Source organism: Catharus ustulatus, chromosome Z (genome assembly GCF_009819885.2).
Source record: "Catharus ustulatus isolate bCatUst1 chromosome Z, bCatUst1.pri.v2, whole genome shotgun sequence".
Classification (NCBI taxonomy): domain Eukaryota; kingdom Metazoa; phylum Chordata; class Aves; order Passeriformes; family Turdidae; genus Catharus; species Catharus ustulatus.
The window spans coordinates 9,991,258-10,006,910 of NC_046262.2; the positions used below are offsets into that span (position 1 = coordinate 9,991,258).

Here is a 15,653-nt window from a genome sequence, read left to right on the forward strand (position 1 = left end):
ATCTGTTTATTCCATATACTCTCTACTTGAGCACGGGTCCTCAGATGATACCTAGGCATACCAAACTCAATGGGTTGAAGCACCCAAATGGTTTGATCATCCATCTCTTAGGCATCACAGGGCTGAGAGTAAACTTACATTGATCTTGACAGGACAGGGTTAAAAATACAAAGTCTCATAGTTTTTAGAGAAAATATGTCAGTTCATTGAAGATTTCAAACTTTTTAGAATAATTGCATATATTTTATTTCTTTATTTAGAAGCAGCCTTGAAGTGCTGACTAGCCAAACAAATTATGCAAGAACCTGGGTTTTGCTGGGTTTTTTTGGGGCTTTTTCTCTTGGTTTTTTTTCCCCCTTTTCTTGCATAACCAACAATCAAAAATAGCTTTAAAAATCTATGATGAGACAGGAGAGTTCTAAAGAAACAGAACTTAATTACTCATACACAACAATTGCTGAGTTATATGATTCATTGTTAAACACAATCAAATTACTTCATCCTGATGGGAACTGGGAGACCTCACAGAAGCTGAATTTCAGTTTATGAAATCTTATTTTCACCATCATTTAAAACATCACAAATCTAGAGAAGTTCAGTCAAATCCAATGGAACCATATTCAGTTTGCACTAGTGCTGCAAAACAGGTTTTGACTCTAGCTAATTTTTTTGTACACAGGCACTAAACTCTAACATAAGATATTAATGTTTTCTTGGATGAGAGAGTAATTTATGTACCATTTTATGTGTATATGTTGTCATATCTCAGCCTAAATTTCTTCCAAGAAAATCCATTTTCTTTGCCATTACAGACAGCTACGAGATTGTCAGAACCTTTCTAACTTCAACAGCTGAGATGGTGAGTTTATAAATAATTTCATTTTGTTATGGTTTCCAGCTCTATACTGTAAAAGGAAAACCTCAGGATGGCTAATCCTCCATCTAAACACTGGCTTTACAAAGGGGATGACAAAACATCCAAATGTAGCCTATGAATTACCTCAAAGCAGTTAACATAAAAATACATTGTGGAAAATTTGCTCTTTAAGAAGGAAATTTATAAAATGAAGTGGTATTAAAATCAGTATGAAAAAAAGAAAACAAAAGGCAGCAGGTGTCAAAGTCTTTCAAAGATGTGCATTTAGTCTGAGTAAAGAAGGCAGATAATCTGCTGTGCTTTGTGCGTCTGCTCCCAAATAATGAAAAACATCCTACATCTACTTGTAAAACTTGTATTTCAGTAAGAAGGGCTGCAAAAAAAATGTTCTGCCATAAACTAAGCTAAGCTTCATAAAGATATCACAAAATGTTTCAGGGAGTCTTTCAAATGGGGAATGTTTTCCTACAATGAAGCAAAAGATGGGAAAGCATCTCCAAAGACAAACAACTTTATTTTGTCTCCAGGAATGAGGAAAAACTTGAAATTATTTAAAATCTGCAGTTTGGCTCTTTTAAAAATAAAATTTATTTCTAATAGAAGCTAGAATCTACTTCTGTATTTATCATGAATCTGCTTCTCCAAATAAACCTCCTTCATGAACAGACTTTTCATGCATACAAATGGGCTCAGGAATTGCAGTTTTCCTACTAAAAAAAAATCAGGATTAGCGTAGTTTTTCATTCAGATATTGATGTCCAGCTGCAGAACACCAATTTGACACTTGACTTCCAAACCCATATTTTGGGACTCTCTGCTTATCTCTGCCATTATCATCGAGTGGTTTGGGATGATTTCAGGGTACATGGTCCAAGTCTTCCCCACAGTAGCCTGATAGGGAAATCAGGAATGTGGTTAGGATCAGTTCTAAAACTCGTGTTCTCAAGCATTTCCCAAAAATATCAACCACATGCCTACATCACACAGCCATTTCCAGTTCTCTGCTGCTTTGCAGCTCTTTTCCACATGCATCCCATTGAAGCAGGCAGGATATTAAATCTTTTGAAACACTTAATCTTCTCACAACTGAGACTGGATTTCAGTAATAAACACTTGCTGTAATTTTTCATCCTTTGGGCCATTATATTTCCAAGAAGCAAGGTCAAGATGGCATTTAATAAAAGGGTTGCTACATTTGTTTCATTCTTTCTTCCAAAAGAGAAGCCTTGCAGAGGCAAGCAACAAATGGAACAATATGGAATATAGCCAGGGTCTTCAGACCTAATACACAATTAAGAGGAATCTTAACACGGGAAAGTTTCCCCTCTCTTTCCATCCTGGTTATATATTTGTCCTGCATTAAATCTTTGTCAAGTCCTTGAGGAAAATTTCTTGGAAGAGTTTTCTTTTCATTGGAACTACTTATAACTGTAATGGCTGTAAGGTCAATAAAAATGTTTGAAGTCTACTTTTACTGGTATTTAAAAATATCCAGAGGACTACACTGCAAACAGGGATGTGTAAATAAATACATGTGTATTTTTGCCATTGTTGTTCCTGACTACTTGTTTTCTACTGCTCTTTTCACTCTGCCGCAGTTATTTTGACTGGAGATGTTCCAGTGATGTACCATTAGCTTACTCCCACTGTGGAAATACTCTGGATACTTTTGAAACGTAAGAAAACATCTCAAAAATCTAATCAGTCTCTTGGTAGATATGAAAAAAATATACTTTTAAAAATTAGCATTTTTTCTTCTTATCTCAAACAGTAGTATTTTGTGGAACTGGAATGACAGCAAATCACCAAAGTAAACAAAGTCCAGCAAGTTATTTGGACATTTGATTTACAGCAATCTTCTTTGCTGTAACGGGAATGCTACATCTTCAGCATAAGCTTTCAGGTTCTCTTTCTTCCCCATGAGGCATAAATTAGGCTTTTCCCTCCATTTTATAACTGGAGAATTATATAATAATGACATCCTATAGAAAATTATAGTGGGTAACTGAAAGCAGAATTTGGCATGCTACAGCTCCTTGAGAAGCAGAGAAATGAAGTGCAGGACCTAGAACTGGACTCCTGGCAAGCCCCTCCTAAGGTTAGAGCCCATAGCCTCCCTGGATCACAGTGCTCCCACTGATATAAATCTGGAGGGGCACCATCCAGGACCCTTCCAGGCACGGTCAATAAAACCGCAAACTCAAGCACGGGTCAGTGCGAGGACAACAAACAGCACAAACAAGACTCTGGCCAAGAATCTCAGCTTGGAAAACCAGGCAGAGAATTCTCTTCGTTGCTAAGATGTGTTCAATCTGCTTTAACATCTTTCTGTGCTCTTTCCTTTTTTTTTTCATGGAATGCTAAGAATAATTATGAAGAATTCCCCAACTGACGCACTTTGGTGTAGGTCCAGGGAAGTCAGTAGAGCTATGGAAATGCAAACCTCTGCAAATCTTTTCATACAACCTCTTTAGTATCCATGCAGGCACCAAGAGAGACATCTTTTAATGGAGGTGAGTTTCTAAGAAAAATCAAAAAAAGGGCCTAGTCCTGCAGACACATTCATAAAGTGTTCCTAAGCTCCTGTGCCACACAGAGAAATTTCTGCCGGAAAAGGGCCTAATTTAAGATCTAACAAAAGGAGAAGGTTTGATTGCACTTTGAATTTACTTCAAACCCAGAGGAGATTCAGGAATGCAGGTCTGTCTTTACAAAGCTTTGTAGATAAAGCTCTTTTTTGAGGTTATATGACAGCAAAATTTCCATTTCTTCTTAAGAAGTTTTAAAACTAATAGGAAATATCATATTAGCTTGGTATGAGGGGTAACTCTTTCCCTTTCTCCTCATTGACCACATACAGTGAAAAGAACTGGAGCCTGGACTCCTAAAGCAGGCTCTTAATAGAAAAATTTGAAAACTGGGAAGTGTCAGATTGTCCCAATTCTCTCTGATATCCCTAATTTACTGTGCATTGATGGAGGTTAGAAATGTAGGGAACTGAAGTGTGACACTAAGCAGGGCAACACTCTTAGAAGTAGCATGTTCAGTATCTCCTGGTTTGCTATTAGACAAGCTAAAAGGCAAGCAGGATAAGGTAGAAAAAAAATTAATCCCATGTTCTCTATTTTTAATTGCATCCCCTGTTCCATTTTGTATTTCTTAATTTTAAAATGAGAAGAGCTTGAAATGAATACTTTTGCATGAAAACTCTAAAAAACCCCACAAACCCCATTAAATTAAAAATAAACAAAACCCCACAAACTAAACAACAAACAAAGAAACAAAACAAAGAAGCAAAAAGTCCCAAACCGAGCAAATAACAAAAAAAGAAAACACAAAACCCCCCAATGACCTGCTTGCTATAGGCTCCTTATCTCTCCAGGACTCCAGGGAAGCCCAGTGGAGTAGACATACCCTTTCCTCAGGGAAAACAAACAAGCAAACAAACAAACAAAAAGAACCCTAATAAGCTTTTAAAAATCCACATATGCATCAAAACAACCTTCACACAACTCCCTAAGCAAACATACTGTTTTGCATACGTGCAGCCCATTAAGTAACATACCAAGAAGTCAATGTCTGAGCCACCACAGGGGTCACAGTCTGAGGCACCACTTGCCCTTAGACTGTCCAGGTCACTGTGCGGACCAATAGTTGGCTTCATCGTGCCACAGAATTCCAAAGATCACCCCAGACTGCCAGCACTGTCTGTCTGCCACTGCTCCTCACTCCTGCCTCAGGAAGCTGTAGTTAAAAGCACATATTCCCAGTGGGATCAAACATTTACCAAACAGTAGCTCTGGTCCTGGTCCCTCAAGTCTCTTTCTCACTCTCCACTTCTCAACTACTAAGAATACCAAAGAACTACCAAAACCTTGTTTTCACCTGGCTTTTTTCCTCTTCCCACAAATGCTATTTTAAAGATTAAATAATTTTCCCTTTGGCTATTTTTGTTTCAACTCTCCAAGGCAATAATCTCTAAACTAAGGGGTTTTGTCAGAATTCCAGAGAGCAGTGTTTAGGAAATGACACCGCTATTTTGGTGCAGCTATGATAATAAACTCTTTAGTGAAAATTGAGTATGATAATAACATCTTATTGAGTAGGCAAGATGTCTGGTTTACAACATACATTGAACATGTTGAGTGTGATCACAGGAATATTAACATTCCACAGAGACACTGGGGCTATGGGCAGGAAATTATTTACAAAGAAAAAATGCATCCGATTTCTCTCTCTTATAGGAAAAGTTCTGAGCATGATTTTCTGGGTGTACTTTCACAGATTTCTCTATTTTCAGCATTCATCCATTTCACATTAAATATTATGATAATACTTGATGTAGTCTTCATCCATTTTGAAGACTGTACAGTATAACTTCTTGGACTTGCACATTTCATTATGGAGAATTAGGTGGTCAACTTTTCTCCTTGAGAGTTGATAATAAGATGGTAAAGCCAACATGAACACTGTTTTTACACTGGAAGCTATGTCCCTATAGTTTTTCTATAGAAAGAGAAATGATGTCCTTGCTAGCCCAGATGAATACTGTTGTATATTTCTACAAACTCATGCTCGACAACCACTTGCCATTGACCTATAATAATCCTATTCATTTTTCCAAAAATGATCCATTTAAAACTCTGGGTTATGTCTTAGATTTTGCCCCTCTTTCCCACTTAAAACACAGTGTCTGCGCCACTTTTTCTTCCAGTCCATTTGAAAAGGATGGGAAAGAATTCTGTTTAATGTGTGTTTAGTACTGAGTGGCTGCTAAAATTAATACAGTTAATACAAACACTGTGTGTTTCACTTCATTTCAATTACAACACAGATCGTCAATTAAAACAAATGTGGTTAGAACTTGAAACTAACAAAGAAACTCAGAAGAAATGATTTACAATAGCTGGATGTATGCTAAATGCTTGATGGTCTTGTATTTAATTTTTTGAACCAGGATCAGCAATGAAATCAACACAACACAATGGAAAACACTCTTTAAGGGAGAAGGGTTTTCCAAACACTAAGCTCTGAGATTACTGTCTAAAACTGAAATTGTTTTTCTCCTGAACTGTTAAACAGAGCTACTCTTGAGGAGATGCAAACAAATTGCTTTCTTTTACTAGGCCAAGAAGAAATCAAGTCAGCACTGTATGGATTCTGCTTTCCATTGTTTCTGCTTACAATTGGAACCACATAGAAGAACTGGCAAATTTGAGCAACAGAGTGACATTTGCTACTGTTAGTTTACAAAAGAAGCCCCTATTAGTTTGTAAACTGAAACCGAGCAAACAGAAAATGGACAACACAGAGCAAAAACATTCTGAGTAGACTTTGGGGAAAGCTTTATTTTACTGTAAATCAAAGACAGCTTTGCTTGTTTGGGGTGGTGGGCACAATTAAAAAGAGGAACCCTGGAGTGACCCACGTGGTCTGCATGACATGTAAGCAACAAAAGGTCTCCAGAGGAGAGAGATCCATGTCCTTGCCACTGACTTATGACAAAGCCCTGTGCCATCCCCAACGGCTCCAGCTGGGGTGACATGGGTACCGAGCACTCAGCAGGGACTCAATTGAGACCAAAGTCATCTCAGGGCACTGGGGTGGAGGCATAACAAAAATATTAAATCCAAGATTTTGAGAATTCAGTATGATCTCCATAAAACCCAAAATCACACATGCCCCAAATGACCAGCACTGCGCAAGAGTGAGTGCAATCTGAAATGAGATCTATCCCAGGCACAGTGTAACTGCTGATCTGTACATCAACATCAGGCATCTCCCTCACACCTGCTTCGTGTGGTCATGTTCCCCACATACAGTTATTTCCCTTGCACACATGCATTGGCAGAAAAACAGACCAGAACAGTAGAGGTCTCAAAAAACCTGTTGCTCACATGTTCTTTATACTGGTCAATGTCTTTCACAGCAGAATATGGGCAATCCTGTCTTACCTGGGATCTCTAGCAAGCCTGATTTACATTTCCACAAGTAGTTTGAATATTTCATACACAACTACCTCCCAAAAACTCTTTGCTATGACAAGGAGTGCAGGCAATCTGAACAGAGCAAGGACTGAAAGGGAAATTTAAATATCTGCCTGTAAGTTGTCCCTACTGCCCCTGCACAGACACACGCTTTACAGAGAGGGACAGAGAGGGAGAGAGATTTTCCAGACTGAGGAAGGAAGGAAGGGGAGAGGCTGTCAAGGGAAGATGCATCAGCGCCTGTAGCTTAGCTCCAAGTCTAGCTGGGAGAACAGGAATCCTCCCAGGGGTGCGTGCACGTGGATTTTTGTCTGATTTTGGCTCGTGTTTTGTTTTTATGGGTTCAACTTAAATAGAAGCCTGGAAGCATTTAAATTATACCTCTTTGGGGAGTGATTACCTCCTTTCTGTCACACACGTATCTGTCACACAAACCACCACCAAGACAGAATTTTTGTCTTTTTGTGGCTGTATCAGCTCTTTTTTCTGCTTGCTCCATGCCTCTGGGCATTTTGTCCTTTCTCTTCTCTGCTGCTCCATATCTTTATCCTTCCATTCCTGCCTTTTCTGTCTTGCCTGTTTTGTCTGCAATCAGTACAGCACAACTCAACTCAATGGGTGTCTACCACAATGGGAGCAGTAATACAAGTATTAATAACATCCTGCTGTTAGCAGGAGAGACTACAATCACTTTTTTAAGGACAAAACAGCCTGACCTCAGGGAACATATACAATACTTAGGATAATTACAAACGTCATGTTCCCTTTGGCGGCCTATTTTTATTACCTATTTCGTATCAGCCATGGGAGGCCCTGGGGCTACTATTTTGTTTGTCTGGAGTCTCTGAGCTAGACAACACGGCCAGGAAAGTCAGTTCATATTTAACCCTATATTCTGTAGATGAAAACCATAATGCAAAGCACCTGGGTTTCATTATCAATCAAACCACCAAGCAGGGCACTTATCATAAACCTCTTGGCTTGCCAGTTCTAAAATTCTTCAAACTGCTTTGATGTGAACATCAAAAACTCCTGGACTACATGAACGACCATTTGCCTGACCTCATCCTTTAATTAGCACATCGTACCTGAGAGCACCACTCACAGTAATTACGCAACGTTCTTTAAGGCCATAAATTAAATTGTTTCATTTTGGTGTGAATTGGCTGTACAAAGAAGACACTGCACAGGAAACCCACAGGATCACCACATTTTGCTGCAGGAGTTTCTGCTGCAGCCAGTATCATCCACATCTGCTGAGATCTCAGATCCTAATGTCACCAAAATCCGGAAGTAGTCAGGTTTCCTATTCTTAGCACCTGAGACAGAAAAGTGTCATACAAAGTCACGACTACCCAGATGTGGTATGGAAACCTACAGACAACTCTGTGGCATTGGTGTTACCCTTAGCTGGCAGATATTCACAATGTGTGTTAGCAGTTCTGAGCAATCTGTTCCTTTGGCAATCACAGCAAAGAAAAATGAATGAAACTCAGGACTGAATGCAGTCAGTACCACAAAACTTAAAGGCGCTACTTCCAAAGCAATAGTGAGAACAAAAAATCTGGGAAAGATAGGAAGCCTGTCTTGACACCATTGTAGCATCGACACCACTGTTTTGTAAAAAAAACCCCCACGGTATTGAAGAAAATTTTATTCATATATATGTACAAAGTTCTACCTTTGATGACAATTTCCTGGATTTTTTTTTTTAATATGTATATAGATTTGTATTCTGTATGTTTTGTTTCCTGAAACCAATACAAAATTTGAAATCATATTCTCTCTAAATGTTCAGCAAAATTCTACTGTGGAGAGCATTTCCCTTCAGGATAACTGGAAATTAGGCAGTAGTTTGCTCTAATCATGTTAGTTTCTTGTATAAATGTTATATTACAGTATATCAGTTGGGGCTCTTTCAATGATGTGGAATAGTCAGCAAAACTTCAGAGAAATGCAATAACAACTATAAAAAAGAAATTTATGAAAAGTAAAGTCAGAAGATAAGATGACCGGAGATTATCCCTGCTTACTCCAGCTGAAACCTCCAAAACTATATACAGCAATTTTTTTCTCATGTTGGAAAGCTCTGCAACATGTTCGCTGAGTATCTGGGAACCAGGAATTGCGTATGGTCCCCAAGGGCATATTAGTGAAAGTGCTGCTCTTTGTGAAACAGCTACAGTCCAGCTTATTTGCAATATACTTTTAAGAATGTGCAAAATGATACAGTCTATTAAAATAGTAGTCTTCACCAGCAGTATCAGCACAGAAGAGGGTAAAAAGAAATGCTTTTTGAGGTATGTGATCTCTGCTTAGCATCAGAACAAAGTAGAGTATAAATAAATATATATATTCTCTTTCACAATACATTTGAATTGTCTTTTTGTTATGAAGTGTGAAACAATTTTTTACAGCATAATTTGAAACCTGAAGTGCTGGAAAAGCCTATGCAAAATACTTGTAGCTGCTAACTATCCGATGAAGAAGCTAACAACCTACACTGAAATGTGTTCATCCTATTTAAGAGACCTTGCTTGCAAAATACTTTTTAAAAAGAGTTACAGATTTAGTTCTAAACCAAGATTTACATCCCACAATATGGAGCTTGTTTGGAGATATATGTAAGGATTTGGGTCATCATTACAAAGATTTCACCATCATTAGCTAGAATTGTTCTGCCCAGCACCCTAATTCTAAACTGTTTACTCCCTGCTTGTCCTGCAGAAGGAAGGACCAGGAGCAGTCTCCATCACTATACACACAAAATCAGGGGATAACATGTCCTTGCATGCTTCATTTTCAGCAAAAAATGCAGGAGACTACTTATGGGCAGAGAAAGATGGATAATTTCTCTTACCATGTCAATAGTCTATTTGTTGTAAAAATAACCAGACTAACATTTAGTCTGATTTTAGATTAAATTAGACTAACAGTTTCATCTGAATAAAAGAAAAAAACCCCAAATCTTCCCTTAAGTCATGACGGCAATGGCTAAAGTGTTCTTCCCGGCTGTGCAGATCCAGGTTCAGATTTTCATCTCCTGATTTCTGCTTCCTGATTTCCTTAGTTTAACATTTTATAAAAGTTTTCTGAGGAGGAACAAGACAGTTTATTTCATGTCAACTTAGAACAATATTTAAGGGTCTAGTAGGCAAAGAGATGAGTACAGTCAGGCAATAAAAATATTCTCATTTCCCCACATTTCATGCTTGAGTCTTCCTACAACTTCTTACAACTTCCCACTAGCAAATGTTTCTCTAAAGTGTGTCTATTGAATAATTCTGAATAACTCTGAATAATTCTGAATAATTAATTCACTGCACTCTCTGAATTCTGAGTAAAATATTTAGCTCTCCTAATATATAATAGTTACTGTCATAACCAAGTTTGCTGGTTTTTAAAAAGGGAACAACTCCAATTGTGCCAGATTAGACATTGATCCTCCTGAATTTGGAAGTGACATAACCACTACAACTCCCTTATGGGAATGCAGCTCCACAGTCAGGATGAAGCAAGGGGATACCTGTCCCAGATGCTGCTTTTCCTTCTGGACCAGAGCAACAACATAGAGGAGCACTGTTTAAAATGGAAATGTAGGAAAGGCTGTAATGAAAAGGACTGATGCAAGGATGCACAAACTGAATTGTCACAGGCACTGGAGAAAAATGCAAGATTTGTGTAATTTTTCAGTGTTTAGAAATCTGTGTGAGAGTGAAACAGGTTAACATCACATCCAAATAACTGGAGAAGACAGTAACAAGAGACTGGGAGTTCCCATCCTCATGCTGCCCATACTTCCTAAAATTTGATGAATTTTTGTATATAGTAGGAATTCAAAGTCTTACTGGGCCCTACCACTATCAACAAATCTGCAGAAATTCTTCTCCATACCTACCTGATGGGGACAAAGTACTGGGTACTTTGTGCAGTTACATACAAGAGTTTAAGTAAGATTTCCAATGAAAATATTTTGTATAATGCCCCTCTGCTTTTTGCATCTGTTCCTCTGTACTCATGAAAACAAATGCAGAGGACATGTTAAAAAAAAAAAAAAGGCAAATCAAACTAAACTAAGGGCCAGACTGCACACATTTAAAAGAAAAAAATACATCTGATTGTGTACGTGGTTGCTATGACCACAGGGAAAAATGCCAATGTATTCTCAGTGCTTGGCCCCACTTTTGGCTTGGCCCTTCCACTTGGATCATCTTTAATCATGAGTAAATCTGGTTAAAGAAAATAAAATCAAGAAATACTTTTTGTGATGAAAAGATGCTATTTTTATTGAAGCACTCTAAAAACATGCTGATTTTCATGACAATTTCCAGCAGGAGGAATAAAAGGACAAAATTACTTTCCATCAAGCATTTTGGTCAGGAATTTTGACATCTAACTTCATACATATTCCTTATTTTACTTAACTAATTGCACAACAGATCATCAGTAGTGGTGCATGTAGCCTTATGCCTGATGCGTTATGGTGTAATCTGTTATGATAAATTTGGTGTCAGTTTGTATAATTTCTACACAAATGGTACTTTGACCTAAAAAAGAAGTTAGGTGTGTCTACTAATAGTAAATAGAAACTGACATTAACTACCCTTTATCTACCTCTAACAATGTATATAAATTACATAACTATTGTCATCATGAAATACTGTAAAAAAGATTTCTAGGAAGATAAAAAAATGAAGTGTTGTAAGAATAAATTCTGGAACAGCAAAATCAAGTTTATCTGAAACCTGGAGTTAAAGCTCCTAAAAGCCTCAGCTGAGTTCCCACAAAGCTGAAGTTAAGTGTTGGTTGTCATTCCAGAGCTGAAAACTGAATCCTTACGCTGCTGAATGTCCTATGAAACAAAATCCGCCTTGAGGCACCACAAGATTAGCCAACACCAGCAAGTTTCCTGTCATCTTGTTAACAGCCTCAACCTCAAAATATTAATGAATCTTTCATTAAAATGTGTTCTGCCAAGGGTAATCCCACGTGCCTGCTGAGAGCACACCTTGCTACCAGGAGCAGTCGGGGTGCTGCTCTGCCCCTGGGGCTCATCACCTCAGGTGGAGATGCTGCAGGTCCGTGCCAGAGCGTGGCACAGCTCCGAGGGGCAGGGCTCCCAGCACACTGCAGCTCAGGTATGTGCTCAGGGCAGAGCTGCTCTGCTCAGCAGTTGCTCCCTGTCAGAGTTGCTGCCCTCTTCTTGTGCATGGACATCACAAAAGAGACCTTGCAGGATGGGGAATGAAGCCCTCAACCAGGCCTAAAGGTTAAACCCTAAAAATACATGACTACACAGAAATGGAATTTTTTTCTTTTTTAAAGCAATGACGACTTGGAAATCATAGATATAGAAAATGTTTGAACTAAAATAACAAGTTCAGGGGAGCAATTTGGAAATTCTCATCCAGACTGACTGCGCTGATCTGGGACAGTGAATATCGCTCAGGATTGTGCAGACGGAGAGCTGGGGAGCAAGGAAGGCCCATCACAACCAGAGCCCAAAGGTCAGAAATACCTCAGGAAGGATGGAAGAAAGCACAAGTGGGACTTGCCAGCTGGACAGAGTCCTGCTTTCCTTGCACAGTGGCCCATAGCAGCCAGTGGAGCTTGTGTAGTCCTCTGTCACACACAAAGCAAAATCACATTCCTCAGATGGATTTTGGGACATGCACGAAAGGGCAGGATGGTCATGCGTGTGCTGCCTTATACAGCTCCCACTCCAGTTTCTTCATTCAGTAACTCCCCACTCAGAACAGTCTTTTCCACCCTGGTGTTCTGCCCCCAAACCAGAGAAATGCAGCAGGTTCAACCAAGTACCTGCAAAGCTTTCCCTGCAAAACCTACACGCTGTCCCTCTCTAGCTGTCCCTCTCTAAAACGTGTTGCCACTGTGTGCTACAGAGCTGCTTGAAAGAGGGCTCTGCCTCATCTTCACAGGGAGAGGAGAGGGAGAAGATAAGGGAAGGGTGGTCTCCATTCCCTGCAGAGCCCTTCCTAGGGCCTGGGAGGAAGCTAATGCTGCTAAGAACTGGGCAGTGGCCGGACACTGTCCCAGGTGGCTGTGGCTGCCAGAGAGCACGAACAAGCCTGAGAGCATGGGAGAGGGACAACACTGCTCCACCGTGTGTGTGCAGCTCTTTGGAACTACTGCCAAACAGAAGAGATGGACAATCTCTGTAACGTTTTCTACACGTGTTACCGTGTTTTTGGTGTACAGAAGTGGCTCCCTGCCACGTGCGAGCACACACACAGGCAGAGCAGAGTTTCCTCCACAAAGCAGCCTCTCAAAAGAAGCAGCTTTCATACACGAAACATCTCGTCTGTGGGGACGAGGCTAACCCGGGGGCATCAGGGAAGGGATACGTGTGTACTCATGCTTTGTGTACAGCTCTTGAAAAAAGCACATCCACTGTCAACTGCTCTGGATAGCTGTCATCATTAAAACAGATGATGTTTCTCAAACACACAGCTGAAAAATGAAAAATTATTATTAGATTAATCTTATTTGAGAGGCCTCTTCCAAATTTCTCCCCCAGAGCTGGTTGCTGAAGAACTTACTGAGAGTGCAATTCATCTACCTAACTTAAGGTATCTTTTGCATAGCACAAATCCCGACAATCTCACTGATTATCCTGGAACTGATGCAGCTGTAGCTCCCATGTGGTCCCGGACACACAGGTCGGAGGAAGCCTCTCCCACCGTATCAAAAGCTGTCGGTGGCTTCGGTACAGCAATGAGAACCACACGCGCCCTCTCCAGCGATGAGGTGACGTTTGCCGGGAGTTACCGAAACCCTTCCCTGGGACAGCTGCAGGATGCGCCAGGGGAGATGTGGAAGGCGGGAGGGATGTGACCAAGTACCAAGTTACCTGCTCCGCGGTCCGCGGGGTGGTGGAATGTCGCGGTGGGCTTGCACAGAGCAGCGGGGAGACAAACAGCTGCCACAGCTGCCGTCCCCGTGCCTGACACCACACGCGTGTGTTCCCCGCTGCCTCCCCCGCGGGCAGCGAGTCCCCGGCCGCGGACACGCGTGAGACCCGCGCCCCCTCTGCCCCCCGTCCTCCGCGGCCGCGGCGCTCACCTGAAGCAGGTGGTGAGCTCTCCCGTGGGTTTCAGGCAGGGGTACCGGGTGGTGGCGATTTTGTTCTCGGAGCAAACCTCCCTGCAAGGTAGGGAGTCGGAGTATTAAGAAAAAAAATACCCCAAAAGGTAGGAAAAAGAAGGTGGTGAATGCGGAGGAAACGCACGGGAGCAGCCTCGCTACCGCAACACCCACCTGTCGCCGTCCTGCGGCTCCTCCCGGTAGGTCCAGGCGTGTCCCAGCGCCAGGAGCAGCAGCAGCCGGAGCGGGGCCAGGCTGCCGGCCGGCCGCCCCATCGGGCCGTCGCTCCCCTCCGCGCCGCGCCGGCTCTGCCCGCCCCGGCCGGCGGCGGGGCTGCGCCGACCGCGCTCCTCCCGCCCCGCCGCGGGGCCGCCCCCCGCCGCCGGCAGATGTGCCCGCGGGGAGGGGCCGCGCGCGCCCAGATGTGCCGGCAGATGCTGCCCCGCGGCGGGGCGGCGGCCAGATGTGGCAGGGTCGCTGCAGATGTGCGGTGGGAGCAAGGGGACATCGACACACGGCCCCGCAAAGCCGCGCTCCCACTCGCGACCCCGCGGCTGCGGACGGCGCGGGGAGGAGGGGGAGGAGGGTGCCCGCCCCAGGGTGAGGGGGACGGAAAGTGGTGGAAAGGTCCGAAGCGGCGGGGGTGATCGGCGGCTCTCGGTGCACCACCACTGATGCTTTCCAGATTCGGCTTTATCTCAAATCTCTTCCCAAAGGAGCGTAGCAGTTCAAAGCATCTCTGCTGCGTCGGCTGTTTATCCTTGTGTACAGCTGCCATTTCCCCACCATTCATAAAGACGGAGATTAATGACAGCAGACTCTGACAAAGCAGTGCATCAGGTCTGGACCGTTTTACCATATCCTGTTTTCACGGTTAAACTGCTTGGGACCAGGGGAGCGAACCTGCAGAACGACCGTGCGTCTGCAAAGTGTCGGGCCGATGCATTGGCTTTGATCACCACATAACTTCCTACAAGTACCAAAACTCCGGGGTGGGTGTGTGAATCAGCCTTTCCAGTGCTTTCACCTGTAATATAAAAGACCTCATTCTGCAGTCAGAAAAATCAGGGAAATGTGACCAACGGATTGTACTCATATATCATTAGAGCCAGAAAAGTCAGGATTGTGCAAGGAGCTCTAATTCCTCTGTTAAACCAGCACAGGAGTAATAAAGGGGTGTAAAACTTGAGGAAAACACTTCTATTTTTTCCCCTGCCACAGGCAACATTTAAACAAGCAATCTCACCATTATGTGCCTCAGTTTCTCACGTCTCTAAGAGGAAGTTCCTGATAACAAAATAAATAAATAAACAACGCAGATCCCCATATATGAATCAGCTATGATTAAGTTGTTAATCCCTTTGGTATGTTGTCCAGTGCCCGGAAAAAAACTAATGAGAGATGAACTCGGAAATTGTGGGATTTTTCAGAAGCTTTTCCTGACTTGTACATCATCCACTGTCAACTGTGAACTGCCAGCTGTGAACTGCCAGCTTCAAAGTGTTTCTCTCCTCTAGGCAGCACTGCACATTGTCTCTACTCCAGTGCTCAGTTAAGTAAAGGAGTGCTGCATGGCAAAATTTTCCCCCCACTTGTTTTGGCTTTTGCTCTCAAGAGAATGTTTCGGATGTTTATTCTGTCATAATTAGTTCATTTTCCTTTATACAGGTAATAAGTAAGCAAAG

The 15,653-nt window shown here is 41.9% G+C and overlaps 1 protein-coding gene across 2 annotated transcripts in view; it reads right to left on the reverse strand.

Annotated features, from left to right (window-relative positions):
• Positions 1-14,248, reverse strand: part of CCBE1 (collagen and calcium binding EGF domains 1) — a 96,039-nt gene extending 81,791 nt beyond the window's left edge. For both annotated transcript variants that reach the window (XM_033086154.1, XM_033086155.2), the window contains exons 1-2: positions 14,143-14,248; positions 13,948-14,028 (exon numbers count right to left, since the gene is read on the reverse strand). In XM_033086154.1, the coding sequence (XP_032942045.1) occupies positions 13,948-14,028; positions 14,143-14,243 (182 nt within the window). In that variant the 5' untranslated portion in view covers positions 14,244-14,248. The remainder of the gene's footprint in view (positions 1-13,947; positions 14,029-14,142) is intronic.
• Positions 14,249-15,653: the final 1,405 nt, after the last annotated feature.